Source organism: Leptodactylus fuscus, chromosome 2, assembly GCF_031893055.1.
Source record: "Leptodactylus fuscus isolate aLepFus1 chromosome 2, aLepFus1.hap2, whole genome shotgun sequence".
NCBI lineage: Eukaryota > Metazoa > Chordata > Amphibia > Anura > Leptodactylidae > Leptodactylus > Leptodactylus fuscus.
The window spans coordinates 211,687,080-211,707,438 of NC_134266.1; the positions used below are offsets into that span (position 1 = coordinate 211,687,080).

Genomic DNA, 20,359 nt, shown 5'->3' on the forward strand with positions numbered 1-20,359 from the left:
GCACCACAGTATAATGTCCCATTGTGGGCCATCCAGACTGTATAATGTCCCATAGTGGCCCCTCCAGACAGTAAAATGTCCCACAGCAGCCGCTGCACACAGTATTATGTCCCATCATGATCCCAACGGTGTTTGTTGGAAATAATGTAAAAAATTTGGGTTCAGTAGAACCCAAAATTTGGGGGGTACACCACCCACGAAGTAGTATTATACTACGGGGTCTTTTCAGACCCCAGAATATAATGATCAGATGCCCAGGGGAGGTGACAAACATAAAAACCAGTGGTACTCATCACCTCTCAGGCATGATTCTCTAATGTTTTCGGTACTCTTCAATGACGTGGGTTACGCTGGCATCATTATGTGTTGTGACACACGTGACATCGCTAGAGGCCCGAAGACAACAGGGAGTTATGGCAGAGCGCAGGAGAGGTCAGAAAAACTGTTTTTTTATGTTCACTTACCTAGTATATGCTAATGCATATTAAACTGAAAACGTCTGGGTTACTGTGGTTAGCATACAGGTGATATGTATAGTAACTTGTGCTAGGTATTACTACATTTTAAAACCACATGCAGTACTGCAACAAAAAGCACCATGTAAACCCAGCCTAATTCCATTAGTTGCTCCTTTTGACAACCTGCAGCACGTGTTTCTTATAACTATTTACTAGGTTCTTAGAATGTTTTTTAGCCTCTACAGTGAAGAATAGTTTCACCTGTCCCATGTGTTATGGGTTTCTTACCTGCTTGGCTCTTTTTATGTATCACCAACCGCATCTTGAAGGGATTAAGTTATGCCCTGGCCACTCCAGCTTTTTTTTCTTTTTTGCATTTACTGGTATCTTTTTGAGTCACAGCCATATTGCAAAGTCTAGTTTGTGTCCTCATTTTGGATTCTAAATTATGAACTTTTGGGCCCTGATGTGGTAAATAAACCCACACATTATTATTCCAGTGTAATTCCAAAGCTCAATAGGAAATCAATGTAGGAATCCTATATTTACCTATCCAGAGTGCTCATGGTATATGATCAAGGTCTGACCAAACTTACAAGGATCCAAAAATCAAAAAACGAGGACTTTTTGTTACTTGGAACTTATTTACTTTGCTGATAGGATGTTGTAAAGGGTGAACTTTGCAGAAAAAAAACAGTCTAACTTATGTATAAAAGGGGCATAATCTACACTGTGACCTCATGTGCCAGAGAACTGCTAAGCCAACTAATATGTGCTGTAATGTTAGACTAGACAGTTTAATAATATGCTGGACTTATCAGCATCAGACACTGATAAAACTGGCACACATTAGGACTGTCTAGACTAAAAACATAGTAAATCTGCCCAAATGTCTTCAAAAGCAAAAGGTTTTTTGGTAGTGTATCAGCGTAACAGATTTAGCCCATAGTCCTACTCATTGAGTGCAAATGTAAAACTCTACATTTATATATCTTCATACGTGTAAACTAAGACCTCAATGAAGCTAAAGAGCACACGGAAAAGACTTGATCTACGCACCTGCTCCTGGGGGTAGCGGCAGTTTATATTCCACACTATACAAATACAGTCTTTTTTATGTAGATTGTGAGCCCCATATAGGGATCACAATGTACATGTTTTTTTTTCAGTATCAGTATGTCTTTGAAGAATGGGAGGAAATCTACTCAAACACGGGGAGAACATACAAACTCCTTGCAGATGTTGTTCCTGGCAGGATTTGAACCCAGGACTCCAGCACTGCAAAGCTGCAGTGCTAACCACTGAGCCACCATGTTGCCCCTATACAAATACAGTCTTTGTCCGAAACTTCTGTTAAAAAGTTCAGCTTTATTCCAACACATGCACATTACCTCTTTTTTGTTCAAAAAGGCGCAATTGCCCATTTTTAATGCTGTCTTACCTAACATTTTCTTTTTTGTTACACTACCCATGTACTGGAATGCATTTGTACCTTTCAACCCATTTTATAAAGGTGCAGGTCATACATACCGTGTGAGAAGGATCTCCATTTAGGCCTTGGTGTCTCAAAAATTTTGTTTGACCTCATTTGCACCATAAAAATAAAAATTCCAAATTAGCATTAGTGTTTTGTGAGTTCAAGGAGAATGTCATCTGAAGTTTGTTGATCTGGATGAAAAGTTAAGAACATGCCCTTGAGAATGCTGCTAGCAGCTTGTAAGTATCTTCTTTCCCAAGCAGCAAATTGTACAGCTCAGACCAACCAGTGCATTGCTGGACCTACTGGACTGTCAGACTGGTGGCAGGCTAGTGACATTTGTTAAACTTTTTTCATTCTTATTACACTCAGTATTATTAGTTTTGCACAGGGGGATAACTGCTTAAGATACGGTCCAGAAAAAAATGCTATTCTTTTCAGTTACAGGCTGGGATTATGTAAATGCAAGGATGATGCCTGGCTATATACCAAGTTGTTTGAGCTTTTATTTATATCAAGAATATTGCTTGCTTGACCTATTTTGGAGATTTAGGGGCTTTTCAGCCTCTTTAATCATCATATTACTTCTACTAAAATGCCATAGCATTGGAGATGTCTCTCTTATTTTTTACATTGGCTAATGCTTGTAATTTCTATGCAAATAGAGTAATTTATGATGGCATAAAAAAAGCATGTTGCAAATATGAGTCCAGTGTAATGTAACTCAACTGAACAAATTCAATAGCTGAGAAGAGAGGGACAAAGTTGCAATGTTTCAGAGTAACATTGTGGCGGAGAAGGGGTTAATGAGTGAAGAGACATCTTATTGGCTCAGATTGTTACATCCAACCCTGAACCACCCACTCAGCAAGCATGAAGAGCGCGTACCGTAACAGAAATCCGCACAGGGAAGAACTGCCCCACACCCCAATATATATGAGATTTTTTTTTAAAATTGTAGCTATATTTTAAGAAATAAGAAAAAACTCATTTAGACTCGATATAAAGTGCGCTTGGTGACAAATAATACAGAAAAGGCAAATCCATGAATTGAAAATATATTGTAAGTACAATAATATTTATTGAAAAACAGTTTTTATTTTCAAGTATTTAATATAAAATTTGCTAACAATGCAATTGAATATTTATTCTGATGCATATATCGGAATATATTACATACCAATACAGAAAAAAAAACAAAAAAAAACAACATTTTTCTCAATATTTACATCAGGAAGATACATTTACAGTATATGCTGTCTTACTCTGGACTGTGGTTGATATTAGAAAAATAATAATTTAGATTCCATTTCATGAGTCGGCTCACACTGTTTAATCTCGCTTGGCAATACTAAAACCTGCTGTATTTGATCAGAAACGCAAAGATAAAAAAATCTGAAGTGAATACGCCACATCACTGACCTGTATAAAGTCTGTGTGTTCGGGCAAATGTTCAAATATGAAAGGGTCTGGATATGACAAATGAGAATCGTATTGACCCATAACATCGTAAGAGGGCTTGTTACCAGTTACCCTAACTCACTACATTTGCTTTGTGTTCAGGGCATAACACCCTCTATACAGAGCAAAATTATAGAGTTCATTCTCCTTAAAGAGCAATATTATTCTGTTTTCTGGCAGGCAGAAATAAGCCCTGCAGGAAGAATGTCGCCATCCAGGACCAATAACGGAATATACTGATACATAATAAATTGTGTACATAATGAGTTTAGAAGACCTTTTGTAAGGTCTAAAGTTGTCCATACACATTAGACTAAAATTGATGAAAATGGACCATAACTTCAACCATAACAAATGTTCGCCAGGTAGAATTTTTACAATGAATGATTGTTTTAGCTGGAAATAAGGTCTGCGTTTTGAAATTTTCAGCTGATTTTTACCCACAGTTCCCAGAAAGATGTGTCCACCCCCATCTGTTGTCAGTGAACTGGTATGGCCACTTTGAATGACTGTAACAGCCAGTATGGACTAATATACATGGCTATGCAGAACCATCATTCACCAGGAAATGAATCTGTCAATGGTTGTTCCATAGTCAGCCTATTTCTATCTAATGTGTTTAGCCACTAGCAGGTGTACCTTAGTAAGGTAGACTTCAAGTATCTTCTCTGATGGTCAGAGGTAGACAACCTGTAACTCATCCACTATTGAATTCTCATTTTCTGTGTGATATATGGCGGAGTTATGTAATGTATTGTATTCACATTACTACAGGTTGTTAAGAGCATGATAGATTCTTAGGACATTTCAAAAGAAAGAAATCACTGTGTTATGTTAAAGCCAAGTCCCAAATTGCACCAATCTAGAAAAAACCTCATGGGAGTGTTGGGGGTTAAATCCATTTTTGGGCCTAAACTCTACTGATCTACTGTGTACGTCACTTTTCAGTAGTTGTTCGTCCTTCTAACTCTTCTATGTAACCATTAATACAGAACTACACATTTTCAGAGCTACCTAGATTAAAATGAAACATCCGATGTATTTACCTTTACAGCAAAGAGGTCTATCACAATTCTGAAACAAAAGCTGAGGGACTGGTGCACAATGACGTCTTCACTCACAAGAGCACATCACAGATGTAACTAAAGTTCAAGTTCATCGGCCTTGCAAAATGTCCATTACCTAAGGAATACTTCATAATCTGCCATGCTACAGCATTTAGCTAAATGTCTCTAGAACCATGCGCAGTCAAGTTGTCTTGATTCCTTCGAAGGCACAGAATTTCCATCTCTTTTCCAGTGTTGCTCCTACACCAGTGAATTCTTGTTTAAACATTCGAGGTAACCTCATGAGTAAAGACTCAATTTCATTAGCAGATATCTGTACAAAAAGAGAGAAAAACATTAAAGGAAAATAGTATAAAGTTTAGAGTAGTTTGTCAAGTGAACGACTATCCCTAGTGTGCAAGGACTGAAAGGGGCCACCCCTATGTATGTGTATTATCAGGGCATATAGACTTAAAAGAGGGGTCTGTCCTCTTGAAAATTGCTCAAAAATAGCAACTCATTCAATCCATGTACAGAAGTACATGACTGAACCTTTATATTGTAGGACACAAGGACAGATACATTAGGCACAGCGAGCTCAGAAGAGATAGTGACAGTGACACAATATATATTGTAGTTCTAACTATATAGAAGAATGGTTGTAACTATAACAACTCTGCATGGCAATGGAGATACAGCCATGACCCGGTCTACTGCTCATTGGTCAGTAAAGATCTGCCTCATGTACCTTTGTAGGATACACTCCAATAGAGTGAAACTGGAGGTCGTAAAGTCGCCAAAAACCCTGCAGTGCTGTCAATTGGATTGACAGATGAATGTTAATGGCCGTTTGTTATTGCATATTTACCTACAAACCAGAGAGGCCATTAACAATTATCAGCCATTTAACAATTGCTATTAATCCATCTTAAACCCGTTATAGGGCGAGGGTTTGTGGATGCGTCGATACCGCCATCCTCTCTGTCAGATCATATATACATGCTGCACATGCAGATAATTGTCACTTAACATGGGCAGGTATTGGGCAGCCCACCCTACTTTTTCCCAGTCAGACTCCAGGACTTTTGTATTCTCAAAAAAAATCTACTTTGGAAACTGAGCTTTCCAATACAGACCAAACATCCCCTTAAAATTAAGACAAAACTTTCATCTACTGTACATTTAATAGAAGATAAATTATGAGAAATGCTGATAGTTATTGCAGAGCACCTCTGTGACTTTATCAGCTAAGTATGACTTACATCTTGATATTCACCAGAATAAGAAATCCGGCTTTCCAGCAGTTTCAGTGAGTGCTGCTTCTGCAGCGGACTTAAGTACTATTCACATAAGTAGCCGGGTGGATATTATAGACAATCCGTTTTTGGTAAATATAACTGCACAATTTCTCAAGCGGTTCACTTACTGGGATGTTACCAAGAATACATAAGTGAAGGGATTCACAAAGAGTACTGTGCGTCATATGGGAACACAGATGACCATTTTACCGTAATTGTAATTTCCAGCTCCTAAGCTGTACTGAATTACCTGTGGGTTGATCCTGGCGCAATAGCTCTTTGTTTATACGGTAATTTAGCAATCATTTCTTGCATTAAACCTGATCAGAAACTGTTTATTATTACCCTAGAGCTAGAATATGCTGTTTATACCATCAAATGTGTTATGATGGCGTTCCTGTGTTACTCGGAAACTATTAACATTGTAATTGCATTTGATGAAACCTCCCACAGTGTTAAATTAGTAACACCTCATTCTAAATGTCTATTAACAATCACTAAATAACTGAACTGTGGAACATCCGTGGAAATGTAGGTGACATCTATATGAATGCAAATTAATTCATTATGTTTGATAATATTACAAAGAGCATAAAACAAGTTCCTAATGGTCGGGCATTTTCTAATGCAGAACAAAGGGAGAATGTCATGTCTACTGATCCCCGTCATTTACACCTACTCTACTGTAGATGGTTTTTGACAGGACACTATTGTTGTTGCAAAATATTATTTGTTCCAAACAATGTAACATTAATCAGATTAATGCCCTATGAATAGCCTAAAACAATAGAATCACGCAAAACAAGTTACCTTCAAAAGGCTATTTATATTCCATGGTACTTCATGTTGGCAATATACTTAACCCTGTGTGGCGGAGCTTGACTTTATAAATTTTACATAAAATTATTAAGCACCACAGGAAGATCACATCAATGAGAATCCCTCCTTAATAGCAGCGTGTAGTAATAATAGTAGTAGTAATAGTCTCTAATCATGGTCCCTGTTGCCAGGTCTCTACTCCTGTACGTGTGTGTATAAGGGTTAAAGGAACTTGTCACATCTAAAGTGCAGTCCAAACAGAAAGTTATAAAGCAGGAGAATCTGAACAGACTCATAAGGTTAAAAAAATAAAAAATAAAAAAACAAAACAAGACCATGAAAGGATATATAAAACTGTATAGAAAATTCAAAAAAGTCAAGAAAAAAAAGAATCAAAATAAGTAATATCCCATTATTTGGTTACCTCTTTCCCCCTACATAATTAAATATAAAGTGACCATAAAGTCATAGGTTTCCTAAAATACCAGTAAATTTACAGCCTACCCTTTAACAGAAGAGACCTAACATAGTTCCCTTGACAAAAATATTAAAAAGTTCTGGGTTATCGGTGAATGCTATGAAAAAAATACAACTTGTCCCACAAAAAATAAGCCCTCACAGGCTATGCTGACAGAAAAATATATGGCTCTTGGAAGATGGGGTAGGAAGAAAACAAAACCTCTCAAGGATTTTTTGAATACTTTCAAAACATTCAACAAGTTAGAAAATCAAAGTTTACATTTTAACTGCAATATAAGGAGAAAATAGCATTTTGGAGTGCTGCTTAATGGGAACATGCCTTCACCGTCCAGAAACAAATCTGCAGAATGTGCCTGCATAGATTGGATAGATCAGGGCCCAGCGAACACAATATAATAAAACACAGCAGATTTACATTACACTCATATGACATAAAAATAGAAAATATGTTCTACCCTGGAGTCCAGCTGTTGAAGGTACGACCACAAGTATTCGATATTTGCTCCAAATGGATGGACATTGAGAAACGTTGAAATGATACCTGAAAGTCAATAGAACATATAGATTTGTACACAGTAATGATCTACAACCTTGCGGAAAAATCTGGCACCTTGTCACACAGACTACAGCATCCTAGGGCTTTTCAGCTGTTACAAACCGCGACATGTCCCCCAGCTGGATTGGCACAGCGGTATTTGGAGCCCGGTAGAAACAGCTGGTGAGCCACAGGCAGCCAATTCTTGTTTTGTTTTATAATATTTCCAAATCTGAATGTAACCTTGGAACATTATGTGTAGTTGGCATCACACACACCACATAAAGGGTTAAACATAAAGATATTTTATAGCAATGGCCAAAACTGTTCCAACTATATCCAGCACTTCACAGGAGTGAAACAGCCAGGTGACTGAGATAAAACAATATAGAATGGTGTGTTTCCAATTCCGTCTGCTCGAAGCTTATTAACCATCCATTTTATGCTTGATTTGCCAATACAAAATTGCAGCTACTGGAATAAGGCAATTATCATTTTTCTTTAGAGTGGATGTTCCCTCGAGAAAATATTTTATATAGATGTGTCACGAAACACACTGACTTGAAGTTTCCCAATAATTACTCTGTTCATAGTCATAAAAACTATTTAATTCCCATTACAGCTAAATGGTCCTGTGAAGAAGGTGCAGTTCCCCCATCATGTAGTTACTTAGACTTCACTGAAATAAACCATCAGATTAAACGCAATGTCGGAAAAAGACGAATCCCCAGTATACAAGATGAAATCTAAGTAACATAGCTTTATAATGTTAAGCTGGGTTCACACAGGGTTTTTCTGGACTGGATTTTGAGGCGGAGGCTGCCTCTGAATCCGGTCCAAAAAAGAGCTAGCCGCGACTGGATGCCAGTGCAATGCACTGCACTCCGGATTAGGCTCAAATGAATGGGCCTAGTCGGGAGTGTTCGCGTCACGGACTCTGCGGCAGATTACGCCATGGAATCCGCATGAAGAAAGGACACATTGTTGAAGAAAGGAACCCAGTGAATTCAATGGGAGGCGGTTTTTTGAGCCGGACTTTGACGCTGATTCTGCATCAAAATCCAGTCCAAAAAACCCTGTGTGAACCCGGCCTTATACAGGACTGGGGTAGGCACACAACATATATGTAAGTAGACAGAACAAACACCATAGATTATAAATCAGGTACAAAGAAGAAGGGAATGGAGTAAGCATGTCTGTATCTAGCCAAGATGTTCTACATCCATTTTCAGGTTTTAATGCAGTTTTGAAAGCCAAAACCAGGTGTGACTTGCTCTTTTTTTCAATCCACTCCTGGATTTGTCTTTGAAAACTGAATAAAAAAAAAACCCTGAACATGTGTCCTTACCCTGAAAGGGTTTTCTAGGAGTAAAATGGGACAGGCCAATAATATTTCACCATTGGGATTCTGTTCCCCAGACCTCTGATAGAACTGTAATGCACCAGAAAGCAGATTGGCGTTTTTACTGCTTGTCCATAAGTGAACACTGACTAGCGCTGAATTAGCTGGAGCACCACAAACCATCAACGGGAATTGCAGAAGTCAGACCTCCACTAACCAAACATAAATGGGCTATCCTTAGAAAAAGCCTGGAATGCTTTCCTAGATAACCCATTTAATGGGAGTCTATCACTTCCCCCCAAGCAGATTCAACCTGTTACAGAGCACATTACAGTGATAAATATTTGTGATGTATGTCACTTTTGTAGATTTGGAGAAAAACAACCTTTAAGTCTTATAGGACTAAGGCAGTTGGTGCACTGAGGGGGCAGGTCTTCAGCTCCCTGTAGCACTGCTCTTGCCCCTTTAGACCCCCTACCATCACCTGCCTGTGAAACCTCATGAAGTGGGGAAGGGGGTTGATCCTCCTACTGCTACGACATCGCCCATTATACTTGAGCAGCAAGAATATTGCTCCCAGGGCTGAAAGTCCTTGACATGTTCTGTCTTTGAAACCCATTACATAAGACTCTTTATAGTGTGGGTTTCTGTAGAGTGTAGAAGGGATTTGTTTAAATCCCATCCACTACACTGCTACTGTTCTTTGCAGTGGATTAGCCACTGGCAATTTGGCAGTGACTATCCCGCACCGAGAATGCAACGTACGTCCCCGGCCTTAGAGTTATTTCCATTGTGATAGGAACATACTGCTTACTTAGCTGCCTAGTGTAGGTCGCTGGCCTTATGCCAGCTTGACATGGCTGTAATCACTGTAATTTGGTCCTATTTTGACAATCTGTTATTATAGTGTTTGGCTCAGTAAAATCACTGGAGGGGATTTGACTGCAACAGCAGGTGTTGCAGCAGTAACATAGGCTGGGAATAAATGCCTGTCTTATGGCCTTAGCGTGTAGACTGTAGTTTCTTGTTGTGAGTTGTAATGAAGGTCCTTGCTTACAACCTGAATATGGCTTCTTCTACATACATTATTTACATATACATTACATGCTACCAATGAAATGGAGTCCATTACCCAAGACATATACTGTTCCTCAAAAGACATTATAAGGGTGCTTTCACACTACTGATACGCTGCCTGATTCTGAACGTTAAAACACATTCAGAATCAGCGCGTATAAAGCCGTTCCCATTCATTTCAATGGGAGCCGGCATACGAGCGCTCCCCATTGAAATGAATGGGCTGCTTTTTTCACTACGAGCACTCCCATTGAAGTGAATGGGAAGTGCTTGCGTGTACGGCTCGGCATGAGCAGAGCTAGCCGTACATGCGAGCACTTCCCATTCACTTCAATGGGATCCCTCGTAGTGAAAAAAGCAGACCATTCATTTCGATGGGGAGAGCTCGTATGCCGGCTCCCATTGAAATGAATGGGAACGGCTTTATACGCGCTGATTCTGAACGTGTTTTAACGTTCAGAATCAGGCAGCATATCAGTAGTGTCAATGCACCCTAAAGATGATATTTTTATCGGATCAACTATGGCCAATGAATGGTGAAGATCTTGGACACATGATACCTCCGCAGTATCGTCTTACCTATGAGCAAGGCTTCTTTCTCTGATCTCAGACCCTGTCTTTGTTTCTCCGAGTCCTTTTCTTTGTCATGGTTGAACACCGCAACATTGACTGTACCATTTTCCTACAAGTACATAAGAGTTACAGCTTTTGAGCAGTTTTTCAGCCTTCACTATGACATCTTTTTGACGACATACAAGTATCTGGTTGACTTTACTTGTTCCTCTTCTCCGAATAGGAGACTGGCTGAAACAAAGTTTATTAGCTGAAGTTTGTAAATTTTGGAGAGATGATGTAAATGATGTCTGGCTGGAGCAGCCACCTTTCATGGTGCTGAGAATTGGCAGTGAATGTTTTGCTACTTTAATTAAACTGAAATAGCGGCCTCATAAACATAAGGGAGATTTATGCTTGAAGAAAATGAAAGGAAATGTAATTGAAATATAAAAAATGAATTTCTGTATTGGAAATGCTTTTACTCATTAAATTAATAATAGAACATCGCATCCATTGTGCAAATGCAAATTGTATGCAAATAAGACATTTATTAGCGACTACATGAAACAAGAGTCTTACAACATGAGTAGAAAAATATCACTGCCATAAAATATGCACCGTCTATATACAGTGTGTGCTCATTTCTGTGGGAAGAGTGGATATATTATCCTTATCCTATCTGCTACAATAGTGCCAAGCGCAGCAATATCAAAGGTTAGTCCTATTGACTTGAAGAGTCGGAGGCCTGGGATTACATTTAACCAAGGGCAAAATCCGCATAGAGATTGTACATTCTCATTGTTTGATTCACAATCCAAAGATAAATGTAGTTAAAGTGTGTCTAGATGTTCAACAACTATTTTCTGGCAGCATTTGTGACGTTAATAAATATTATAATATGCTTTATTAACAGATTTTTGCTCAATTCCAGTAAATCCTGAACTGAAATCCACTTCTGTCATTTCTTTATTCTTTGCCTTGTTACTTTCACTGGAATATGGGTGTACAGATTCTAATAAAGCAGGGAAAGTTGTGAGGCACCTTAAAAAGTTACATATCTCTATTAGAGATGAGCGAACGGCGTTCGATCGAATTGGTATTCGATCGAATATCAGGCTGCTCGAGATATTCGATTCCAATCGAGTACCACGCAGCAAACGCACTAAAAATTTGTGTCCCCTCCCACCAACCCTGGCACTTTTTTTGCACCAATAACTGCGCAGGGAAGGTGGGATAGGAACTATGACAATGAAGGCATCGAAAAAAAATTGGAAAAAGTAATTGGCTGCCGAAATCAGGTGACCTCCAACTTATTTGAATGGTGGATTTCAGATTCGGTTTATATGAGACTGTGAACTATGTGACTTTGAGACAGGGATAGATGTACCGGCAGGGTTAGCTAGGGATTACCTTTATTTAGGTAGGAATGTTACTCAAACAGCTCTTTGGGGCTCTATCTGGTCGGGATCCCTGTCAGCTTGCGATATGCAGGAGCTGACTTTTTCTCATAGGAATGCTTTGACTAGCGTTGATTGGTCGAATGCCATACAGAGTACAGTATTCGGCCAATCAACGCTGGTTCTGCCGGAGTAGGCGGAGTCTAAGATCGGTCCACAGCAGTCTCCATTGTGGTCCAATCTCAGATGTAGCAGGGTTGACACAGCGCTGCTACATCTGAGATGTAGCAGCGTTGAGCGCACAGTACTGCTACATCTCAGGTGTAGCAGAGCTCAGCGCACAGCCAGTTCTGCTGCATCTCAGGTGTAGCGGAGCTCAGCGCACGGCCAGCTCTGCTGCATCTCAGGTGTAGCAGAGCTGTGTCAACTCTCGGATCGGACCACAATGGAAACTGCTGTGGACCAGTCTTAGACTCCGCCTCCTCACAGATTAGCCTCCGGCAGAACCAGTGGTGATTGGCCAGATGCTGTACACTTTATGGCATTCAGCCAATCAACACTGGTCAATGCATTACTATGGGAAAAAAGTCAGCTCCCGCTCAACTCTGCCATACCTGAGATGTGGCAGCGCTGTGTCAACTCTGCTATACCTCAGGTGTAGCAGAGCTGTGCACTCAACACTGCTACATCTGAGATCAGACCACAATGGAGACTACTGTGGACTGATCTTAGACTCCGCCTCCTCACAGACGAGCCTCTGGCAGAACCAGCGTTGATTGGTCGAATGCTGTACTCTGTATGGCATTCGGCCAATCAACGCTGGTCAATGCATTCCTATAGGAAAAAGTCAGCTCCCGCATTATTAGTGGCGTAATACAGTGACTTGGGCATGTTAGATGCCCCCAGACATGCTTCCCCTGCTGTCCCAGTTGCATTCCAGAGATGGTGTTCTCATTTGCTGAGGTGTGATAGTGGACTTGGTGACTCTCCTGAGTCGAAAAGTGGTTTCCCCTGAAACAAAGCTTTTTTTCCCCCATAGACTATAATGGGGTTCGATATTCATTTGAATAGTCGAATATTGAGGGGCTATTCAAAACGAATATCGAATATTGAATATTTCACTGTTTGCTCATCTCTAATCTCTACCATTTTGTAGAATAGTGATTCTGGTGTCATATGAAAGATGAGATTCTCACATTCCATATGACTGTAAGATCGCATTTTTTTCTGTATCAGTTCCAGAGATATTACGAGTTTAAAGCACATCCGGGATTGGCATACTTATAATAGGAGCCGCTATAGGACATCTCTGGAATAATTAAATATAATTCAGATAAAACAAAATATGAAAATCTACAAAAAGCACTGTTTTACATTTATTATGGCTGAGAGATAACTGTACAAAATGGACTCCTTGGACTAATTAGAGCCCCTACATCAGTACTCCACTGCGAAGCCAAGTAGAGAAACAAGGCAAAGAATACAGACAGGACAGAAGTAGATTTCAGCACAGTATTTAAGAGTCAAAATCTGTTCATAAAGTAAATTACAAAATATATTAATGTCACAAATACTGCCATCAAACGTTTCGAAAGATTCATTACACTTTAACTGACTTCCTATAAAAAGGCCCTAGTAGTTGAAGAGGGCATGTGGTCATTTCCCCCTGAATTGTCATAGCACCCCCTGGCAGGTCTCCATGGCACTCTTGGGTGCCAAGGTACCCCGGTTGGGAATCACTGATGTTTATGGATACCTGAAGGCGTTCATTTTCTATGTGATAGGTTACAGCATCTAATCTTACCAACATCTCTAATGCTCTAAATGGTAAGCAAGTAAGCATTTATATTCAGTAATACACACAACCTAGTGTTATACTATGGTACTGTGGTATCAGAAAATATACAGTTATTTGTTGTATAGAAACAACTTTCTATATCATTTCTTCACAAGTATCAAGATCTCTGCTTGCAGTCATTTAAAGGGATAACTTGTCTCGTGTCTTATAATGAGCTAAGAACCTTCATACCCTGGAAGTAAGCCATACTAATCTCTGCGGAATGACTGCAAGCAGAGATCCTGAGAAGCTGTAAAGAATGGGTGTAACTTGTGTAACTTTATTACTATACAATGAATTAGATTTATGGGCTGAAGTTATAATACTCGTTTAATCTGTTCCCTGGTAGCAACTGGAAAGGGAGAAAAGAAATGATCAAACAAGGTTAGAACGCCACTAGGATGAGTAGCTTAGAAGGCATTTAGGCCTCTGAAGCCAAAATATGATGTAATGAAATGCAGAGATTCAGCTGCGCCTATAAAGAAGGTCTTACAGCTGAATATTAATAAATAGGATTAATAGCAGTAATGGCTAGAGTAGAGTATAAAAATAAGTATTGTATGAGCTTCGCTTTCTGCCGTCACTTACTAAAATGAACTTACAGTTTCCCATAATCTAATTGTATGGACTGACCTTATAGGAAAAAGCAGAAGGTATTTATCCTGTATTAAAGAATCATGCGTCAGAAACAGATCTGGGTATCTTTATATAAACAGCTATTCAGATTACAGGAAGGTTTACAAGCCTGATTTTGTTATAGCTTCCATTTATATCTCAGATTAATGTTATTATTTCTATTGTTCTGTACAGCAGCCACCACTAGGGGGAGCTCCAGAGAATCCTATAAGAGCAGTATTATAAAGGATATAGATGACTTTTTTACACCACAAAACTGGTGTACCTACTGGTACTGTAATATATTGTGATAGAAATAAATGTGTCCATGAAAAGAGCCATGTGTCATAAAACAGTAAAAAAAAAGTTGCTTTTTTGGCAATAATGGCTTTGCTTAAAAATGTGTTACTTTTTAGCTCCAGAAAAGTGATGTAGATATCTTCATGCATTCATCTCTTGACAGCACATGACATGGTAAACAGTCTGCAATGCTTATTAAATGCCTTTTATTTATCACATATATATAATGAAAACCTAGTTGTACATGCAGATTGTGTGACTGGCAATCTGTGAGAGTATTGTAACTCTGTCCTAACTCCTCCTATGGCTTGGTACTTTCTGACTTCCCCAAATTAGAGCTCTGTGCCCTGCGGCTCCGAAGGAGGATTTGAAAACCCAATGCTGTCAAGCCTTCCCTGAATCTTAAACCTAGAGATCAATGCAGTGGATTAGTCAGTGAATTATCCGACAGCTGGCTGGTGCCTCTGTGCCCTGATTATTTCTTCGCAGTCTTCCATTGCCTCTTACACGCCACAGCCATTCCCAGTGCAACCAGTCTAATCTGCTGGCAAATAAAGTAATGTGTCTGTGCTGCAGTTATCTACAGTCGGCCCAGGTCTGTGGCTTGCATGGCAATCAGTCATATATACACTGTACCTAATTATTCTTTAATCCCCATCAATAACTGCAATACCTTATCTAGCGCCCATGACATTAGTGTCTCCCATATAGAAACCGCTTTTTAAGAATATTGTTTCATCTATAAATTGCCACCTTATCGTAATCTGTGAGAGCAATCAAAATATGCAAAAATAAGCCAAAAACAAGCCAAAGACTTCCAGCTATTCTGGCTGTCTTTACTACCCACACTTCGGTTGGATGAGATCTAGGATTCTGCAAGGTCTGGTCATTAGATCCTTGGCTGGGACGGGATTTACATTGTAATATGGTTTGTATAATGGACACTTTTTTTTTTTTTGTTTAATATAAAATTATAAACTTTTCTAATACAATTTTTGTATCAATTTCTCGCTACAGTCAAAATCTCTATTTGCTGTAATTCAATAGGGTTGGGGGGATATCGTCACTCCATAGGGAGAGACCACCATTTAGGTGTGTGGAGTCTTATTAAGCCATGAGCGCTCCACTGTGCAAAGGAACATGGGAAGAATATGCAAATCTGACTTCCATGATGTAATTAGGAAGTCAGTCTTTTAATTCAATAGGAAGTTACATTGTTTACTGCCAACCATTCTGAAAACTGTACTGTAGATTTAAGAGTATGTTCATACTATTTTCTGTCTTCAACAGTATATTACAGTAGCATCAAAGTAGATGAGATTATAAAAACTGTCATCCAGACACTAAGGAAATATTTGTGGGAAAATTGACATGTGGTGCAGATTTTAAAGCATGTCAATATACAGTATACTGCAGATTTCCACAGTGGATTTTAGCCTATGCATTACATAAGGTAAAAGCTGTGGTATAGCGGCTGCAAAACCTGCATGCAAAATGTGTGGACTTGGATGCAGCTCTCACTGGAGTAAATATGGAACAAACCTTTTTCATTCACTTTATATCTCAGGTGGATGTGCCCTATTTAGTCTTGGCCCATAACATTATCAGGACAGTTCTCTTCAGAACAGTGAAGAATTGACAAAATTTATGCAAAAAAAATGAACCAAAGCTACAATCATATTATTAATGTCTGTTTCAGTCATCCGTCATATGGTGACAGCAATGGACACTAACTGTAACAGAGTAATGGACACAGATAGAGCTCCTTCGGCCCGTGTCCATTCCCATTGACTCTATGGAAACAACGTGTTTGTTTATTTTTGTAGCAGAAGAAAAAGTCCTGCAGAAAGCTATTCAGTGGAGGGGACTCCATCTGAAGCTTTCATTTAATGTCCATTGCTCTTATCCTGTGAAGGATGAGGGCAACAGACATCAAATAACGGTAGTCTGAATCCACCTTATGAATAGTATTAATTAATCTGATAAAAACGGAACACCATCTTAATAACCGTGGAAGCTAATAGGACAATAAGAGTGAAGCTCTTCTTGTCCCTCTTTTGTTTTTCTCATGAGTGAACTATAAACTCATTCTTGGCATAAAATAAAGCAGCCAGTATGATTTATATGATCCTTTCCTCAGTGCTTTAGGCTTACCAGAAACAGACATTTCAGAAAAATGTTAAAGGATTTTGAGCTCTTTACAGAGCCCTTTAATTCTGGTCATCCATATCAGATTGGTGGAGGTCCAACACCACACAAGTCTGCCGCTCATCTACAGTGGCCACCGGATTTGCACAGTGTATAAGCCAGAAGCAGACAGCCCTTTCCCACTGTGTAGTAGCCATGTTGGGGTACTGTCATTCAGCTACCATGGAATAGTACAGCACAGCCACAACACAATGAACAGAGCTGTCCGCTTCTGGCACCACACACTGAGTAAATTCGGCAGCCACAACAGATAATCAGTGGAGTATTTGACATTGATAGGATAGGTAATCAATATCAAGTCTTGGACAGCCCCTTTATGACTGATAATACTCCTGTATAAAGGCATTTTAGTAGGAATTGCCCTTTAAGGTTCAGGATCTCGATATTTCCTTATAGAGTTTTCTCGGAGCCTCTGCTGATTAATGTTACTCATAACTATGTAATTAATAAACATGAAACTAGGAAATGAATAGAAACCTAATAATTGCTTTTCAGAATAATGGATATTTTTGTGCAGAGTTTTATCCGTGCGACAATGCAGACGCAGTTTATCTTTTTCTCTGTAACAAATCACAATGCAATGTCTGATTTATTTCCTTGTGTTTCCATAACAGTGTCAGTTCAATGTTTCCGATGAGCAAGGCTTGCAAATAGCAAACAACGCAAATAACTACAGAGTCATGGGAACTACACGAGGAATTAAAGTGTCAATGGGTAAGACATATTGCAGGGTAGAGGACAATGCTATCATGTGCTGACTGCTCAGGAGGTGGTTGCATACAGATTGTGGTACTTACTTTGGTGAGGTAGTCGTGGTTATTGGAATCTGCAACTTCTTTGGCATTTTTAAGCTGCAAAGAAATAGCAACAGAGGATTAGTTTATCTGTATATTATAAGAAGGATAAGAACTATCAGAGTAGAGATATAACAGATACCATATTACACTATGTCAGATCCCAGTTTGGTAGCTGGAGTTACATTATGTGCTACATGGAAACACATTGGTTGTCAGGCATAAAAAATGTTCAATGGTAAGCAACACCCCTAAAGCCCTTTCTGCTCATTTGCATAGGGATACATTTTTTTTTTTTTTTTTTACAAGAATGAAGCATTCACCCTGAATAATCAATAAATCATTGTAAACTGTGCTGATAGCCATTCATTGTACTGTTATTAGTTTATATCTCAATGTAATGTTGACAGACTCCCTCTAAAGTGGTCAGTTGTCTGAAAACAATTATACATATTTACCTTCTCAGCATCCATTCATTTAAATGAGAGGCAGAAACTGATTTTTTTTCAACTAGAATTTGCAAATTCCTAAAGCAAAAATTTCCAGTTTCAACACATTCCGTACCAATTTTGAAGCAGATTCCCACTGTTTTCAATGGGAGGCAGAGACTGAAACAAGGAGCTAAAGAAAGCAGCTTGCTCGATCTTGCCGCGGATTCTGTGGCTGAATATGCAGCGTGAGACAATCCGTTGAAGAAGCTCATTCATCTGAGCCTAGTCAGCAAGGGAAAGCCACATTGAGCAGCCAAAACATTGCCTTGGCTCTTCGTCATGGGAGACTGGAGGGGCGGAAATGGAAAAGGAATGTGACGTGGCAGTCCACCTCAAATTTCTCTTCCATTTCTGCCACGTGACATACCCTACAGAGACCATGGTTCACTGTGCAATGAACATGTGCCTGGTCCCAGCTGAAACGTATCTTGTATAAGTTAGTTGTTAACTCAGTATTACAGATATGGCCTGTTTTGGCATGATGCCTAGATAGCCTAGTTGGGTTTGACTATTTATTTTACATTGACAGCTTTGGTATGGGCAGGATTGAGACTGGCAGGTGATTTAGTGGACCCAAACCTTGTCACAAGTTCCTTTTATAGATTATTATAGTATTCCTCTATTATGTTGCAAATCACCATGAAAAATATACATGAGAAATATTCTTTACTACAAATAAAGTTAGCTTGTTTGTATAATACAGCCGTTGCTTAAAGATTAAGTAAAACCAAGCACACTGAGGTATGTATTACTTATTTTATGCACTGCCAGCAACTAGAACATAAAATTCTAGCGACAATTATTCCTTACTCAGGAGGACTTGTAGCTGTACCGGGGACACCTGAACACTTATATAACTGATGTCTCGCCTCAGAAAACGCACAGTAAGAAATGTTACCGCTATCACATTCCTGTTTATATAAGAGTTCACATAGAGACCGACTGTTCTATAGTTAGAATGTGCAAATGACAGCAACTCTGCATAAGTGGAAGCCGTGTGAGGGGAAGAAAAGACATGACAAACCTATTTATATACTGTCTTATACATTTATACAGTTTACATCTGGATTAAATCTACATAATGTCTGTCTGGGGACAGGGGCTACATTATAACTTTAGTTACATCCAAAGCCTGCTAAAATTCTGCTGGTTGATAATGGAGTCGTTACTGACAAATAAAGTTAACATAAAGTAATGTAGTGCACCCTTCTGTTCTGTACTCAGGAATATTTAATGTACAGTGTCAAGCATGAAGCCCCACACTCCAAATCTGCAGAAAATGCCCTATGCAGGTAATAAAAGAGCTGAAGCGGCTGAGAGATGCAGGATTATGGCAAACACAGCACTGTTAATAATTAGACCTGTAGTATACTGTATATGTGTTTCATACTTGACCAGCTTAGACCCAACAATTTACTATAAACTGGTTGCAAGCTACCTACCGTAGAGAAATGTGCTAACACAATAAAAGTATAAGCACACTAGCCAGAATACTATAATAGCAGTATAGGTGATAAGAGTCTGATCCCTGGAGCACCACATCAGGCCCCAAAGTTAAATGGGGACCGCTCATATCTGCTGTAGCTCCATTCAACTATATGGCACTGATGAAGATATCCAAATACAGCACTTGTCTATCTTCATCAATCCCATAGAATTAAATGGAATAGCTCAACTGAAAGGGAGTCTGTCCTCAATACATTGGTTATAAACCTAATTCCAATATCTTGTAGTAGTCTTTCTACAGTCTCCAAATATACCTCTGTTATTCAGCTTCGGAGCCCCATATTCATGTAAATAACAGTTGTATTCATATACTTGCCTGAGTTTTGGTCTCAGCTCTAGATTCTTGGGCAAATCACTTTTCTCCTCACTTGCATATGAATAAAACAGTGATTTACATGACAATGGGGCTCCAAAGCTGAACAACAGACATATTTAGTAACAACTCTACAAGGTACTGGGATTGGCTTTATAACCAGTTTACTGCAGACAGACACCATTTAATTCCAAAAGCACACAATTCTACGCTCATGATCGGTGGTGGTCCCAGAGGTGCGACCTTGTATCCTGTGGATGTTATTTGTGGGACAACTAATGTAAAGGTTTTTTCTTTTTGTTGATATATGGCACACAGCCCCATTAAAGACAATGGATCTGTTCACATAG

At 39.1% G+C, this 20,359-nt stretch overlaps 1 protein-coding gene across 3 annotated transcripts in view; it reads right to left on the minus strand.

The window, feature by feature from the left end:
- Positions 1 to 3,126: 3,126 nt before the first annotated feature.
- Positions 3,127 to 20,359, minus strand: part of ENOX1 (ecto-NOX disulfide-thiol exchanger 1) — a 477,272-nt gene continuing 460,039 nt past the window's right edge. For all 3 annotated transcript variants that reach the window (XM_075265460.1, XM_075265459.1, XM_075265458.1), the window contains 4 exons: positions 17,703 to 17,756; positions 10,573 to 10,675; positions 7,495 to 7,580; positions 3,127 to 4,776 (listed from right to left, as the gene is read on the minus strand). In XM_075265460.1, the coding sequence (XP_075121561.1) occupies positions 4,645 to 4,776; positions 7,495 to 7,580; positions 10,573 to 10,675; positions 17,703 to 17,756 (375 nt within the window). In that variant the 3' untranslated portion in view covers positions 3,127 to 4,644. The remainder of the gene's footprint in view (positions 4,777 to 7,494; positions 7,581 to 10,572; positions 10,676 to 17,702; positions 17,757 to 20,359) is intronic.